General features: G+C 53.8%; 1 protein-coding gene across 3 annotated transcripts in view; it reads right to left on the reverse strand.

Moving 5' to 3' along the window:
- Nucleotides 1-1,926: 1,926 nt before the first annotated feature.
- Nucleotides 1,927-12,448, reverse strand: part of LOC129823596 (casein kinase I-like) — a 70,449-nt gene continuing 59,927 nt past the window's right edge. For all 3 annotated transcript variants that reach the window (XM_055882447.1, XM_055882445.1, XM_055882446.1), the window contains 2 exons: nucleotides 8,500-8,606; nucleotides 1,927-5,267 (listed from right to left, as the gene is read on the reverse strand). In XM_055882447.1, the coding sequence (XP_055738422.1) occupies nucleotides 5,216-5,267; nucleotides 8,500-8,606 (159 nt within the window). In that variant the 3' untranslated portion in view covers nucleotides 1,927-5,215. The remainder of the gene's footprint in view (nucleotides 5,268-8,499; nucleotides 8,607-12,448) is intronic.

Genomic DNA, 12,448 nt, shown 5'->3' on the forward strand with positions numbered 1-12,448 from the left:
TTAAAGGATGAGCTTCTCCGGCTAGCACTGTGCTAACTAGCTAGGCTACTAGCCCATGAAGCAAAAGCTAGATGCATTTATATTGTTAAAGGATGAGCTTCTCCGGCTAGCACTGTGCTAACTAGCTAGGCTACTAGCCCAAGTGGCGAACGCTACCTACGTTTCACTTAGTTTTTTTTAGGAGCAATGGCGCCTGCTAGCTCAGCCCATGGGGTACCCAGCAAGGCCCCAGGCCCCAGCATGTAACCGATGTGAAATGGCTAGCTAGTTAGCGGGTGCGCGCTAATAGCGTTTCAAAAATCGTTAACGTCACTCGCTCTGACACCTTGAAGTAGTTGTTCCCCTTTGCTCTGCAAGGGCCGCGGCTTTTGTGGCGCGATGGGTAACGACGCTTCGTGGGTGTCAGTTGATGTGTGCAGTGTCCCTGGTTCGAGGCGAGGAGAGGGACGGAAGCTACACTGTTACATTGCAATGGTTACACATATCCATGCCCACGCAGGGCAATTAGATTAATCAGCTGTGTTTGCTTGGGATGGAGAAAAAGTGTGACAGCAATCAGGCCTGAGGACTGGCGTTGCCCACCCCTGCCGGGCTGGTACACCATAACCCACATCTCAGCATGTTAATGTTATATCAAATGTTTTTAAAAATGGACCATATTCATTTATCATTGTCATGGCCTCTCCCCCAGCAGCATACCACCCTGCATACCACTGCAGGCTTGCTTCTGAAGCTAAGCAGGGTTGGTCCTGGTCAGTCCCTGGATGGGAGACCAGATGCTGCTGGAAGTGGTGTTGGAGGGCCAGTAGGAGGCACTCTTTCCTCTGGTCTAAAAAAATATCCCAATGCCCCAGGGCAGTGATTGGGGACACTGCCCTGTGTAGGGTGCCGTCTTTCGGATGGGACGTTAAACGGGTGTCCTGACTCTCTGAGGTCATTAAAGATCCCATGGCACTTATCGTAAGAGTAGGGGTGTTAACCCCGGTGTCCTGGCTAAATTCCCAATCTGGCCCTCAAACCATCATGGTCACCTAATAATCCCCAGTTTACAATTGGCTCATTCATCCCCCTCCTCTCCCCTGTAACTATTCCCCAGGTCGTTGCTGCAAATGAGAACGTGTTCTCAGTCAACTTACCTGGTAAAATAACGGTAAAATAAAAAATAAAAATAAAATAAATAAAAAATTGCACACTCATTGATGTCAGACATGCACCTACCCCAATGCTGTTTCTGATGACTGGGAAGAATGTAAGAGCATATTTCAGGAGCATATTTCAAGGCTGTTTCTGATGACTGGGAAGAATGTAGGAGCATATTTCAGGAGCAGGACCAGACACCATTTTGACAGGTGACTGATTTAAGGGCCTGTACGTGATAGGCCTATTTGGTTTATATGATTATGATGTCATAATGTTTCATGACAACGTCACAAAGTGTATTTTCTACAAGTTATTTAAAAAGATGAAAAAAATAATAAAGACCTCAAAACCAAGGGTTAACAAACTAACTTTTAAATGAAAATAAACTTCTTTGCAGGAAATGTATTTTTTATAAAATGTGGGTTGACAGTAATAGCCAGCCATTAAATACATGACAGTGTAATGACCATATTAAAAGATCATCAAGAACAACAACCACCCGAGCCACTGCCTGTTCACCCCGCTATCATCCAGAAGGCGAGGTCAGTACAGGTGCATCACTGCCTGTTCACCCCGCTATCATCCAGAAGGTGAGGTCAGTACAGGTGCATCACTGCCTGTTCACCCCGCTATCATCCAGAAGGCGAGGTCAGTACAGGTGCATCAAAGCTGGGACCGAGAGATTGAGAAATGCCATCAGACTGCTAAACAGCAATCACTAACTCAGAGACGCTGCTGCCCACATTGAGACCCGATCACTGGACACTTTAATAAATGGATCACTAGTCACTGTAAATAATGCCACTTTAATAATGTTTACATATCTTATATCACATGTATATATTGTATTTTATACCATCTATTGCACCTTGCCTATGCCGCTCGGCCATCGCTCATCCATATATGTACATATTCTCATTCACCCCTTTAGATTTGTGTGTATTAGGTAGTTGCTGGGGAATTGTTAGATATTACTGCACTGTCAGAACTAGAAGCACAAGCATTTCGCTACACTCGCATTAACATCTGTGTACGTGACAAATAAAATTTGATTTGACAACGGGTTGTGACAAGTAATGTCAGCCGTTGTGACATGACGACGACCGTGTCATAATGCATTGTGACATTGGGTCTCAACTATACATTTTTATTTTTTTTACTACTATACACATTTCATTGCATGTCTGTGTGTCACCAGAGATATTTAACAGGTTGAGAATGCTCATTAAGAACATTTACAAAAAGATACGTAAATATGTTCCACATTTCAAAATGAGACATTCGTTAAAAAAAAAAGAGGCAAAAATTATGACTCCCAAGTGACTGACTTGGACAAGCAACATAAAACCCATTGACGCTTAGGGCTTGTCCCAAACAGCACCCATTTACCTTTTAGTGAACTACTTTTGACCAGGACCCGTATGATTTAGGTCATTAGTGCAACATATTGGCAGTAGGGTGCCATTTGAGTCACACCAGTTTTATACAGGCTTCCTGTAGTTATAAAACCGTACTGGTTCACTGCTTTCAGTTCAATGTTTCAATGTTCCTACATCTGCTTGTATTTCTGTTTGTCGGTGTTAAACTTTAATCCCAGAATTCCATGAACTCCCCCCCCCCCCCATCTAAAGTGCAATTTTAAAGAGATTAAATATTTGTTTATCTCCCCCCCCCCAGTACCTGAGACCAGCCACTATCCGTCACCAACATCCACAGGAAATGAGAAAACAGAATGAAATAAAGAAGAAGAAAAAAGCTGTTTCCTGAAGATGCTCTAAAGAACAACGAAGTACAACTGTTCAACAACTCAGTGGGTTTCAAAACTTCATTTTAAAATAAAAAAAGGAAAGAATTTTCCTCGCCACAGTGCTTCTCCCCCTGCATTGCTTGCTGTTTGGGGTTTTAGGCTGGGTTTCTGTACAGCACTTTGAGATATTAGCTGATGTACGAAGGGCTATATAAAATAAACTTGATCGCTTGATTGAAGTTGTATTCATGTGAAATTTTTCTTCCGATTCTGGTGTTCATGCATTTTCACTATTTCTTTCCTGTCTGTTATACTGGAGTTTACCAACGACTTGGTAAATGGAGCATGGTATCACTACTGTGTTACAGTAGTCTGTTTCTCTGTCCTCCAGTTCAGAACGTTTATATGGAACACAAACCGTTTCCAACAGTCTTTCTGTCCTTAAAGAAATCTCTTATTTATGCATCTCAGGTCTTTTCTGGCTCTTTCCATCAGTCCGTTATGAGGGTCATTTTTCCGCCCCGCTATCCATCCATCCATCCATTATAGAAATATAAACATGAATTTCTTCTGATCCTCTCAGCTCCAAGCACACAGACAATCATGGTTCTGGTCCGTTTGGTCCTGCCGGTCTGTCTGCACTAGGCAGGTCATCACACCAGGCATTAGTCTGTGTTGTAGTACTGCAGGAGGGTCAACAGGGAGCGCTCTAACTGTACAAAGAGAGAGAGATAGGAGGGTGTAGAGCACTCAGCTCAATTTCAGTACAGCTTTCCTCCCGTCAGTCCGTCTTGTTCCTTCACGAGTGTCTCCGGAGGCCTCTCCCCTTCACTAGTGTCTCTGGAGGCCTTGCCTCTTCTTCACTAGTGTCTCTGGAGGCCTTGCCTCTTCTTCACGAGTATCGCCGGAGGCCTCTCCCCTTCACTGGTGTCGCCGGAGGCCTCTCCCCTTCACTGGTGTCGCCGGAGGCCTCTCCCCTTCACTGGTGTCGCCGGAGGCCTCTCCCCTTCACTGGTGTCGCCGGAGGCCTCTCCCCTTCACTGGTGTCGCCGGAGGCCTCTCCCCTTCACTGGTGTCGCCGGAGGCCTCTCCCCTTCACTGGTGTCGCCGGAGGCCTCTCCCCTTCACTGGTGTCGCCGGAGGCCTCTCCCCTTCACTGGTGTCGCCGGAGGCCTCTCCCCTTCACTGGTGTCGCCGGAGGCCTCTCCCCTTCACTGGTGTCGCCGGAGGCCTCTCCCCTTCACTGGTGTCGCCGGAGGCCTCTCCCCTTCACTGGTGTCGCCGGAGGCCTCTCCCCTTCACTGGTGTCGCCGGAGGCCTCTCCCCTTCACTGGTGTCGCCGGAGGCCTCTCCCCTTCACTGGTGTCGCCGGAGGCCTCTCCCCTTCACTGGTGTCGCCGGAGGCCTCTCCCCTTCACTGGTGTCGCCGGAGGCCTCTCCCCTTCACTGGTGTCGCCGGAGGCCTCTCCCCTTCACTGGTGTCGCCGGAGGCCTCTCCCCTTCACTGGTGTCGCCGGAGGCCTCTCCCCTTCACTGGTGTCGCCGGAGGCCTCTCCCCTTCACTGGTGTCGCCGGAGGCCTCTCCCCTTCACTGGTGTCGCCGGAGGCCTCTCCCCTTCACTGGTGTCGCCGGAGGCCTCTCCCCTTCACTGGTGTCGCCGGAGGCCTCTCCCCTTCACTGGTGTCGCCGGAGGCCTCTCCCCTTCACTGGTGTCGCCGGAGGCCTCTCCCCTTCACTGGTGTCGCCGGAGGCCTCTCCCCTTCACTGGTGTCGCCGGAGGCCTCTCCCCTTCACTGGTGTCGCCGGAGGCCTCTCCCCTTCACTGGTGTCGCCGGAGGCCTCTCCCCTTCACTGGTGTCGCCGGAGGCCTCTCCCCTTCACTGGTGTCGCCGGAGGCCTCTCCCCTTCACTGGTGTCGCCGGAGGCCTCTCCCCTTCACTGGTGTCGCCGGAGGCCTCTCCCCTTCACTGGTGTCGCCGGAGGCCTCTCCCCTTCACTGGTGTCGCCGGAGGCCTCTCCCCTTCACTGGTGTCGCCGGAGGCCTCTCCCCTTCACTGGTGTCGCCGGAGGCCTCTCCCCTTCACGAGTGCCGCCGGAGGCCTCTCCCCTTTACGAGTGCCGCCGGAGGCCTCTCCCCTTTACGAGTGCCGCCGGAGGCCTCTCCCCTTTACGAGTGCCGCCGGAGGCCTCTCCCCTTCTTCACTAGTGTTGCCGGAGGCCTTGCCTCTTCTTCACTAGTGTCTCTGGAGGCCTTGCCTCTTCTTCACTAGTGTCACCGGAGGCCTCTCCCCTTCACTAGTGTCGCCGGAGGCCTTGCCTCTTCTTCACTAGTGTCTCTGGAGGCCTTGCCCCGTCCTCCTCTTAAAGAAACAGCAGCACCTGAAACAGAACACAAATTAACAATAGGATTAGATTCTTTATTGTCCTCAGACACTGACTATACAAAACATTAAGAACACCTGCTCTTTCCATGACCAGGTGAAAGCTTTGATCCCTTATTGATGTCACTTGTTAAATCCACTTCAATCAGTGTAGATGAAGGGGAGGAGACGTGTTAAAGAAGGATTTGTAAGCCTTGAGACATGGATTGTGTATTTGTGCCATTCAGAGGGTGAATGGGCAATTCTCAATTCGTCAGGACATGGACTCCACAAGGTGTTGAAAGTTTTCCACAGGGATGCTGGCCCATGTTGACTCCAATGCTTCCCACAGTTGTGTCAAGTTGGCTGGATGTCCTTTGGGTGGTGGATCATTCTTGACACACACAGGAAACGGAGGAAGGAGGGCGAGGGGACGGAGGAAGGAGGGACGGAGGAAGGAGGGCGAGGGGACGGAGGAAGGAGGGACGGAGGAAGGAGGGCGAGGGGACGGAGGAAGGAGAGCGAGGGGACGGAGGAAGGAGGGACGGAGTAAGGAGAGCGAGGGACGGAGGAAGGAGGGCGAGGGGACGGAGGAAGGAGGGACGGAGGAAGGAGGGGAAGGAGGGCGAGGGGACGGAGGAAGGAGGGCGAGGGGACGGAGGAAGGAGAGCGAGGGGACGGAGGAAGGAGAGCGAGGGGACGGAGGAAGGAGGGCGAGGGGACGGAGGAAGGAGAGCGAGGGGACGGAGGAAGGAGGGACGGAGGAAGGAGAGCGAGGGGACGGAGGAAGGAGAGCGAGGGGACGGAGGAAGGAGAGACGGAGGAAGGAGAGCGAGGGGACGGAGGAAGGAGGACGAGGGGACGGAGGAAGGAGGACGAGGGGACGGAGGAAGGAGGACGAGGGGACGGAGGAAGGAGGACGAGGGGACGGAGGAAGGAGGACGAGGGGACGGAGGAAGGAGAGCGAGGGGACGGAGGAAGGAGAGCAAGGGGACGGAGGAAGGAGGAAGGAGGGCGAGGGGACGGAGGAAGGAGAGCGAGGGGACGGAGGAAGGAGAGCGAGGGGACGGGGAAGGAGGGACGGAGGAAGGAGAGCGAGGGGACGGAGGAAGGAGGGCGAGGGGACGGAGGGAGGAGAGCGAGGGGACGGAGGAAGGAGGGCGAGGGGACGGAGGGAGGAGGGCGAGGGTACGGAGGGAGGAGGGCGAGGGGACGGAGGGAGGAGGGCGAGGGGACGGAGGGAGGAGGGCGAGGGGACGGAGGGAGGAGGGCGAGGGGACGGAGGGAGGAGGGACGGAGGGAGGAGCGCGAGGGGACGGAGGGACGGAGGAAGGAGGGCGAGGGGACGGAGGAAGGAGGGCGAGGGGACGGAGGAAGGAGGGCGAGGGGACGGAGGAAGGAGGGCGAGGGGACGGAGGAAGGAGGGCGAGGGGACGGAGGGATGGAGGAAGGACGGAGGAAGGAGGGCGAGGGGACGGAGGAAGGAGGGCGAGGGGACGGAGGAAGGAGGGCGAGGGGACGGAGGAAGGAGGGCGAGGGGACGGAGGAAGGAGGGCGAGGGGACGGAGGAAGGAGGGCGAGGGGACGGAGGAAGGAGGGCGAGGGGACGGAGGAAGGAGGACGAGGGGACGGAGGAAGGAGCGCGAGGGGACGGAGGAAGGAGCGCGAGGGGACGGAGGAAGGAGGGCGAGGGGACGGAGGAAGGAGCGCGAGGGGACGGAGGAAGGAGGGCGAGGGGACGGAGGAAGGAGGACGAGGGGACGGAGGAAGGAGGGCGAGGGGACGGAGGAAGGAGGGCGAGGGGCCGGAGGAAGGAGGACGAGGGGCCGGAGGAAGGAGGACGAGGGGACGGAGGAAGGAGGACGGAGGGATGAACGCGAGGGGACGGAGGAAGGAGCGCGAGGGGACGGAGGAAGGAGGGACGGGGGGAGGAGCGCGAGGGGACGGAGGGACGGAGGAAGGAGGGCGAGGGGACGGAGGAAGGAGGGCGAGGGGACGGAGGAAGGAGGGCGAGGGGACGGAGGAAGGAGGGCGAGGGGACGGAGGAAGGAGGGCGAGGGGACGGAGGAAGGAGGGCGAGGGGACGGAGGAAGGAGGGCGAGGAGACGGAGGGATGGAGGAAGGAGGGCGGAGGGAGGAGGAAGGAGAGCGATGGGACGGAGGAAGGAGGGCGAGGGGACGGAGGAAGGAGGGCGAGGGGACGGAGGAAGGAGGACGAGGGGACGGAGGAAGGAGGACGAGGGGACGGAGGAAGGAGGACGAGGGGACGGAGGAAGGAGGACGAGGGGACGGAGGAAGGAGGGCGAGGGGACGGAGGAAGGAGGGCGAGGGGACGGAGGAAGGAGGACGAGGGGACGGAGGAAGGAGGACGAGGGGACGGAGGAAGGAGGACGAGGGGACGGAGGAAGGAGGGCGAGGGGACGGAGGAAGGAGCGCGAGGGGACGGAGGAAGGAGGGCGAGGGGACGGAGGAAGGAGCGCGAGGGGACGGAGGAAGGAGGGCGAGGGGACGGAGGAAGGAGGGCGAGGGGACGGCGGAAGGAGGGCGAGGGGACGGAGGAAGGAGGGCGAGGGGACGGAGGAAGGAGGGCGAGGGGACGGAGGAAGGAGGGCGAGGGGACGGAGGAAGGAGGGCGAGGGGATGGAGGGACGGAGGAAGGAGGGCGAGGGGACAGAGGAAGGAGGGCGAGGGGACGGAGGAAGGAGGGCGAGGGGACGGAGGAAGGAGGGCGAGGGGACGGAGGGCGAGGGGACGGAGGGCGAGGGGACGGAGGGCGAGGGGACGGAGGGCGAGGGGAAGGAGGGCGAGGGGACGGAGGGCGAGGGGACGGAGGGCGAGGGGACGGAGGGCGAGGGGACGGAGGGCGAGGGGACGGAGGGCGAGGGGACGGAGGGAGGAGGGCGAGGGGACGGAGGGAGGAGGGCGAGGGGACGGAGGAAGGAGGGCGAGGGGACGGAGGAAGGAGGGCGAGGGGACGGAGGAAGGAGGGCGAGGGGACGGAGGAAGGAGGGCGAGGGGACGGCGGAAGGAGGGCGAGGGGACGGAGGAAGGAGGGCGAGGGGACGGATGAAGGAGGGCGAGGGGACGGAGGAAGGAGGGCGAGGGGATGGAGGAAGGAGGGCGAGGGGATGGAGGGATGGAGGAAGGAGCGCGAGGGGACGGAGGAAGGAGGGACGGAGGAAGGAGGGCGAGGAGACAGAGGGAGGAGCGCGAGGGGACGGAGGAAGGAGGGCGAGGGGCATCCATCTTACTTTGTGTCGTCGGCCACCTCCACCTCGGCCGGGGCGGTGATGGGGGTGTTGGAGTGGCCCGCAGTCGGATCGTCTGTATTCAGCTCCCCATTGGTCGAACTCATCACCTGCAGGGGAGCATCATGGAAAGTCAGATGGTAGTTTACTGTGGTCCAATATTATGTCATGTCACTAACACTAAACTACACGACCAAAAGTATGTGGACACCTGCTCGTCCAACATCTAATTAAAAAATCATGGGAATTAATATGGACTCTCGTTTGCTACTATAAATAGCCTCCATTCTTCTGGGAAGGCTTTCCACTAGATGTTGGAACATTGCTGCTATAACAGCCTCCACTCTTCTGGGAAGGCTTTCCACTAGATGTTGGAACATTGCTGCTATAACAGCCTCCACTCTTCTGGGAAGGCTTTCCACTAGATGTTGGAACATTGCTACTATAAATAGCCTCCATTCTTCTGGGAAGGCTTTCCACTAGATGTTGGAACATTGCTACTATAAATAGCCTCCACTCATCTGGGAAGGCTTTCCACTAGATGTTGGAACATTGCTGCTATAATAGCCTCCACTCTTCTGGGAAGGCTTTCCACTAGATGTTGGAACATTGCTGCTATAACAGCCTCCACTCTTCTGGGAAGACTTTCCACTAGATGTTGGAACATTGCTGCGAAAACTTGCTTCCATTAAGGCACTGATGTTGGGCGATTAGGCCTGGCTCGCAGTCAGCGTTCTAACTAATCCCAAAGGTGTTTGATGGGGTTGAGGTCAGGGCTCTGTGCAGGCCAGTTCTTCCACACTAATCTCGACAAACCATTTCTGTATGGACCTCACTTTGTGCACGGGGGCATCGTTATGCTGAAACAGGAAAGGGCCTTCCCCAAACTGTTGCCACAAAGTTGTAAGCACAGAATCGTCTAGAATGTCATTGTATGCTGTAGCATCAATATTTCCCTTCACTGGAACTAAGGGGCCCGAACTATGAAAAACAGCCCCCGACCATTATTCCTCCTCCACCAAACTTTACAGTTGTCACTATGCATTGGGGCAGGTAGCGTTCTCCTGGCATCCTCCAAAACCCAGATTCGTCCGTCGGACTGCCAGATGGTGAAGTGTGATTCATCACTCCAGAGAACTGCTCCAGAGTCCAATGGCGGTGAGCTTTACACCACTCCAGCCGACGCTTGGCATTGAGCATGGTGATCTTAGGCTTGTGTGCGGCTGCTCAGCCATGGAAACCCATTTCATGAAGCTCCTGACGAAAAGTTGATGTGCTGACGTTGCTTTCAGAGGCAGGTTGGAAATCAGTGAGTGAGTTTTGCAAACGAGGACAGACGATTTTTACACTGTTCAGCACTCAGCGGTCCCGATCTGTGAGGTCTACCGCTTCGTGGCTGAGTTGTTTTGGCTCCTAGACGTTTCCACTTCACAATAACAGCGCTTACAGTTGACCGGGGCAGCTCTAGCAGGCCCCGAAATTTGAGGAACTGACTTGTTGGAAAGGTGGCATCCTATGATGATGCCATGTTGAAAGTCACAGAGCTCTTCAGTACGGGGCCATTCTACTGCCAATGTTTGTCTATGGAGATTGCATGGCTGCGTGCTCGACTTTATAAAGCCGTAAGCAACGGGTGTTTACTCTCACTCGAGATGGCGGATTCATCCAATGACAAAACACTAAGCTCACTCTAGATGGCATTATACTCAGTATATCATCTAGACCTGTGGATTCTAGCATGATCAAACAGGACACTGGATAAGACAGGAGAAATACTCCAGACATTACGGACTGACCCTAGCCCCCTGACACAGAATGGCCTTAGTGAAGAGCTCTGTGACTTTCAACATGGCACCATCATAGGATGCCACCTTTCCAACAAGTCAGTTCCTCAAATTTCGGCCCTGCTAGAGCTGCCCCAGTCAACGGTCTCAGCCTCCAGTATTTATGCTGCAGTAGTTTATGTGTCGGGGGGCTAGGATCAGTCTGTTATATCTGGAGTACTTCTCCTGTCTTATCCGGTGTCCTGTGTGAATTTAAGTATGCAACAGCTGGGCTCCGCTGTCTGAGCCCGGCAACAGCTGGGCCGAGGGCTCCGCTGTCTGAGCCCGACACCAGCTGGGCCAAGGGCTCCGCTGTCTGAGCCCGACACCAGCTGGGCCGAGGGCTCCGCTGTCTGAGCCCGACACCAGCTGGGCCGAGGGCTCCGCTGTCTGAGCCCGACACCAGCTGGGCCGAGTGCTCCGCTGTCTGAGCCCGACACCAGCTGGGCCGAGTGTCTGAGCCCGACAGCAGCTGGGCCGAGTGTCTGAGCCCGACAGCAGCTGGGCCGAGTGTCTGAGCCCGGCAACAGCTGGGCCGAGAGCTCCGCTGTCTGAGCCCGACAGCAGCTGGGCCGAGTGTCTGCACAGATCAACCAGTCGATGAACATTCGGAATGTATTCAAACCCTTTGACCTTTCAACATTTTGTTACTTTACAGGATTATTCCGATATTGATTTAATAATAAAAGAATCCTTATCTACACACAATTCCCCATAATGACAACAAAAACAAGTTTCTAGAAATGTTTTAATTTTTTTATTAAATATATATCTTATTTACATAAGTATTCAGACCCTTTGCTATGACACTCTAAATTGAGCTCAGGTGCATCCTGTTTCCATTGATCATCCTTGATGTTTCCATCTGTGGTAAATTCAATTGATTGGACATGATTTGGAAAGGCACACACCAGTCTATATAAAGGTCCCAAAGATGACAGTGCATGTCAGAGCAAAAACCAAACCATGAGGTTGAGGGAATTGTCCGTAGAGGTACGAGACTGGATTGTGTCGAGGCACAGATCTGGGGAAGGGTACCAAAACATTTCTGCAGCATTGAAGGTCCTCAAGAACACAGTGGCCTCCATCATTCTTACATGGAAGAAGTTTGGAACCACCTAGAGCTGGCTGCCTGGCCAAACTGATAAAAATCAGGGTAGAAGGGCCTTGTCAGGGAGGTGACCAAGAACCCGATGGTCACTCTGACAGAGATTCAGAGTTGTTCCTCTGTGGCGATGGGCGAACATTCCAGAAGGACAACCATCTCTACAGCAGTCCACCAATCAGTAATTTATGGTAGTGGCCAGATGGAAGCCACTCCTCAGTAAAAGGCACATGACAGCCCGCTTGGAGTTTGCCAAAGGGCACCTAAAGGACTCTTAGACCATAAGAAACAAGATTCTCTAGTCTGATGAAACCAAGATCGAGCTCTTTGGCTTGACTGAAGAACAGCTTCTATCTCAAGGCCATCAGACTGCTAAACAGCCATCACTAACTCAGAGAGGCTGCTGCCTACATGGGGACCCGATCACTGGCCACTAACAAATGAATCACTAGTCACTTTAAACAACGCCCCTTTAAAAATGTTTACATATTACATTACTCATATCACATATATTTTTTTCCTCTTTTGCACCCCAGTATCTCTACTTGCACATTCATCTTCTGCACATCTATCATTCCAGTGTTAATGCTAAATTGTAATTATTTCGCCACTACGACCTATTTATTGCCTTACCTCCCTTATCTTCCTTCATTTGCACACACTGTACATAGATTTTTATATTGTGTTGTTGACTGTACGTTTGTTTTATTCCATGTGTAACTCTGTGTTGTTTTTGTCGCACTGCTTTGCTTTATCTTGTCCAGGTCACAGCTGTCAATGAGAACTTGTTCTCAACTGGCCTACGAGGTGAAATAAATAAATAATATAAAAAAATATATATATTGTATTTTATACCATCTACTGCATCTTGCCTATGCCTCTCGGCCATCGCTCATCCATATATTTATATTCTCATTCACCCCTTTAGATGTGTGTATTAGGTAGTTGTGGAATTGTTAGATTGCTTGTTAGATATTACTCCACTGTCGGAACTAGAAGCACAAGCATTTCGCTACACTCTCAT

Source organism: Salvelinus fontinalis, chromosome 26 (genome assembly GCF_029448725.1).
Source record: "Salvelinus fontinalis isolate EN_2023a chromosome 26, ASM2944872v1, whole genome shotgun sequence".
Taxonomy (NCBI): domain Eukaryota; kingdom Metazoa; phylum Chordata; class Actinopteri; order Salmoniformes; family Salmonidae; genus Salvelinus; species Salvelinus fontinalis.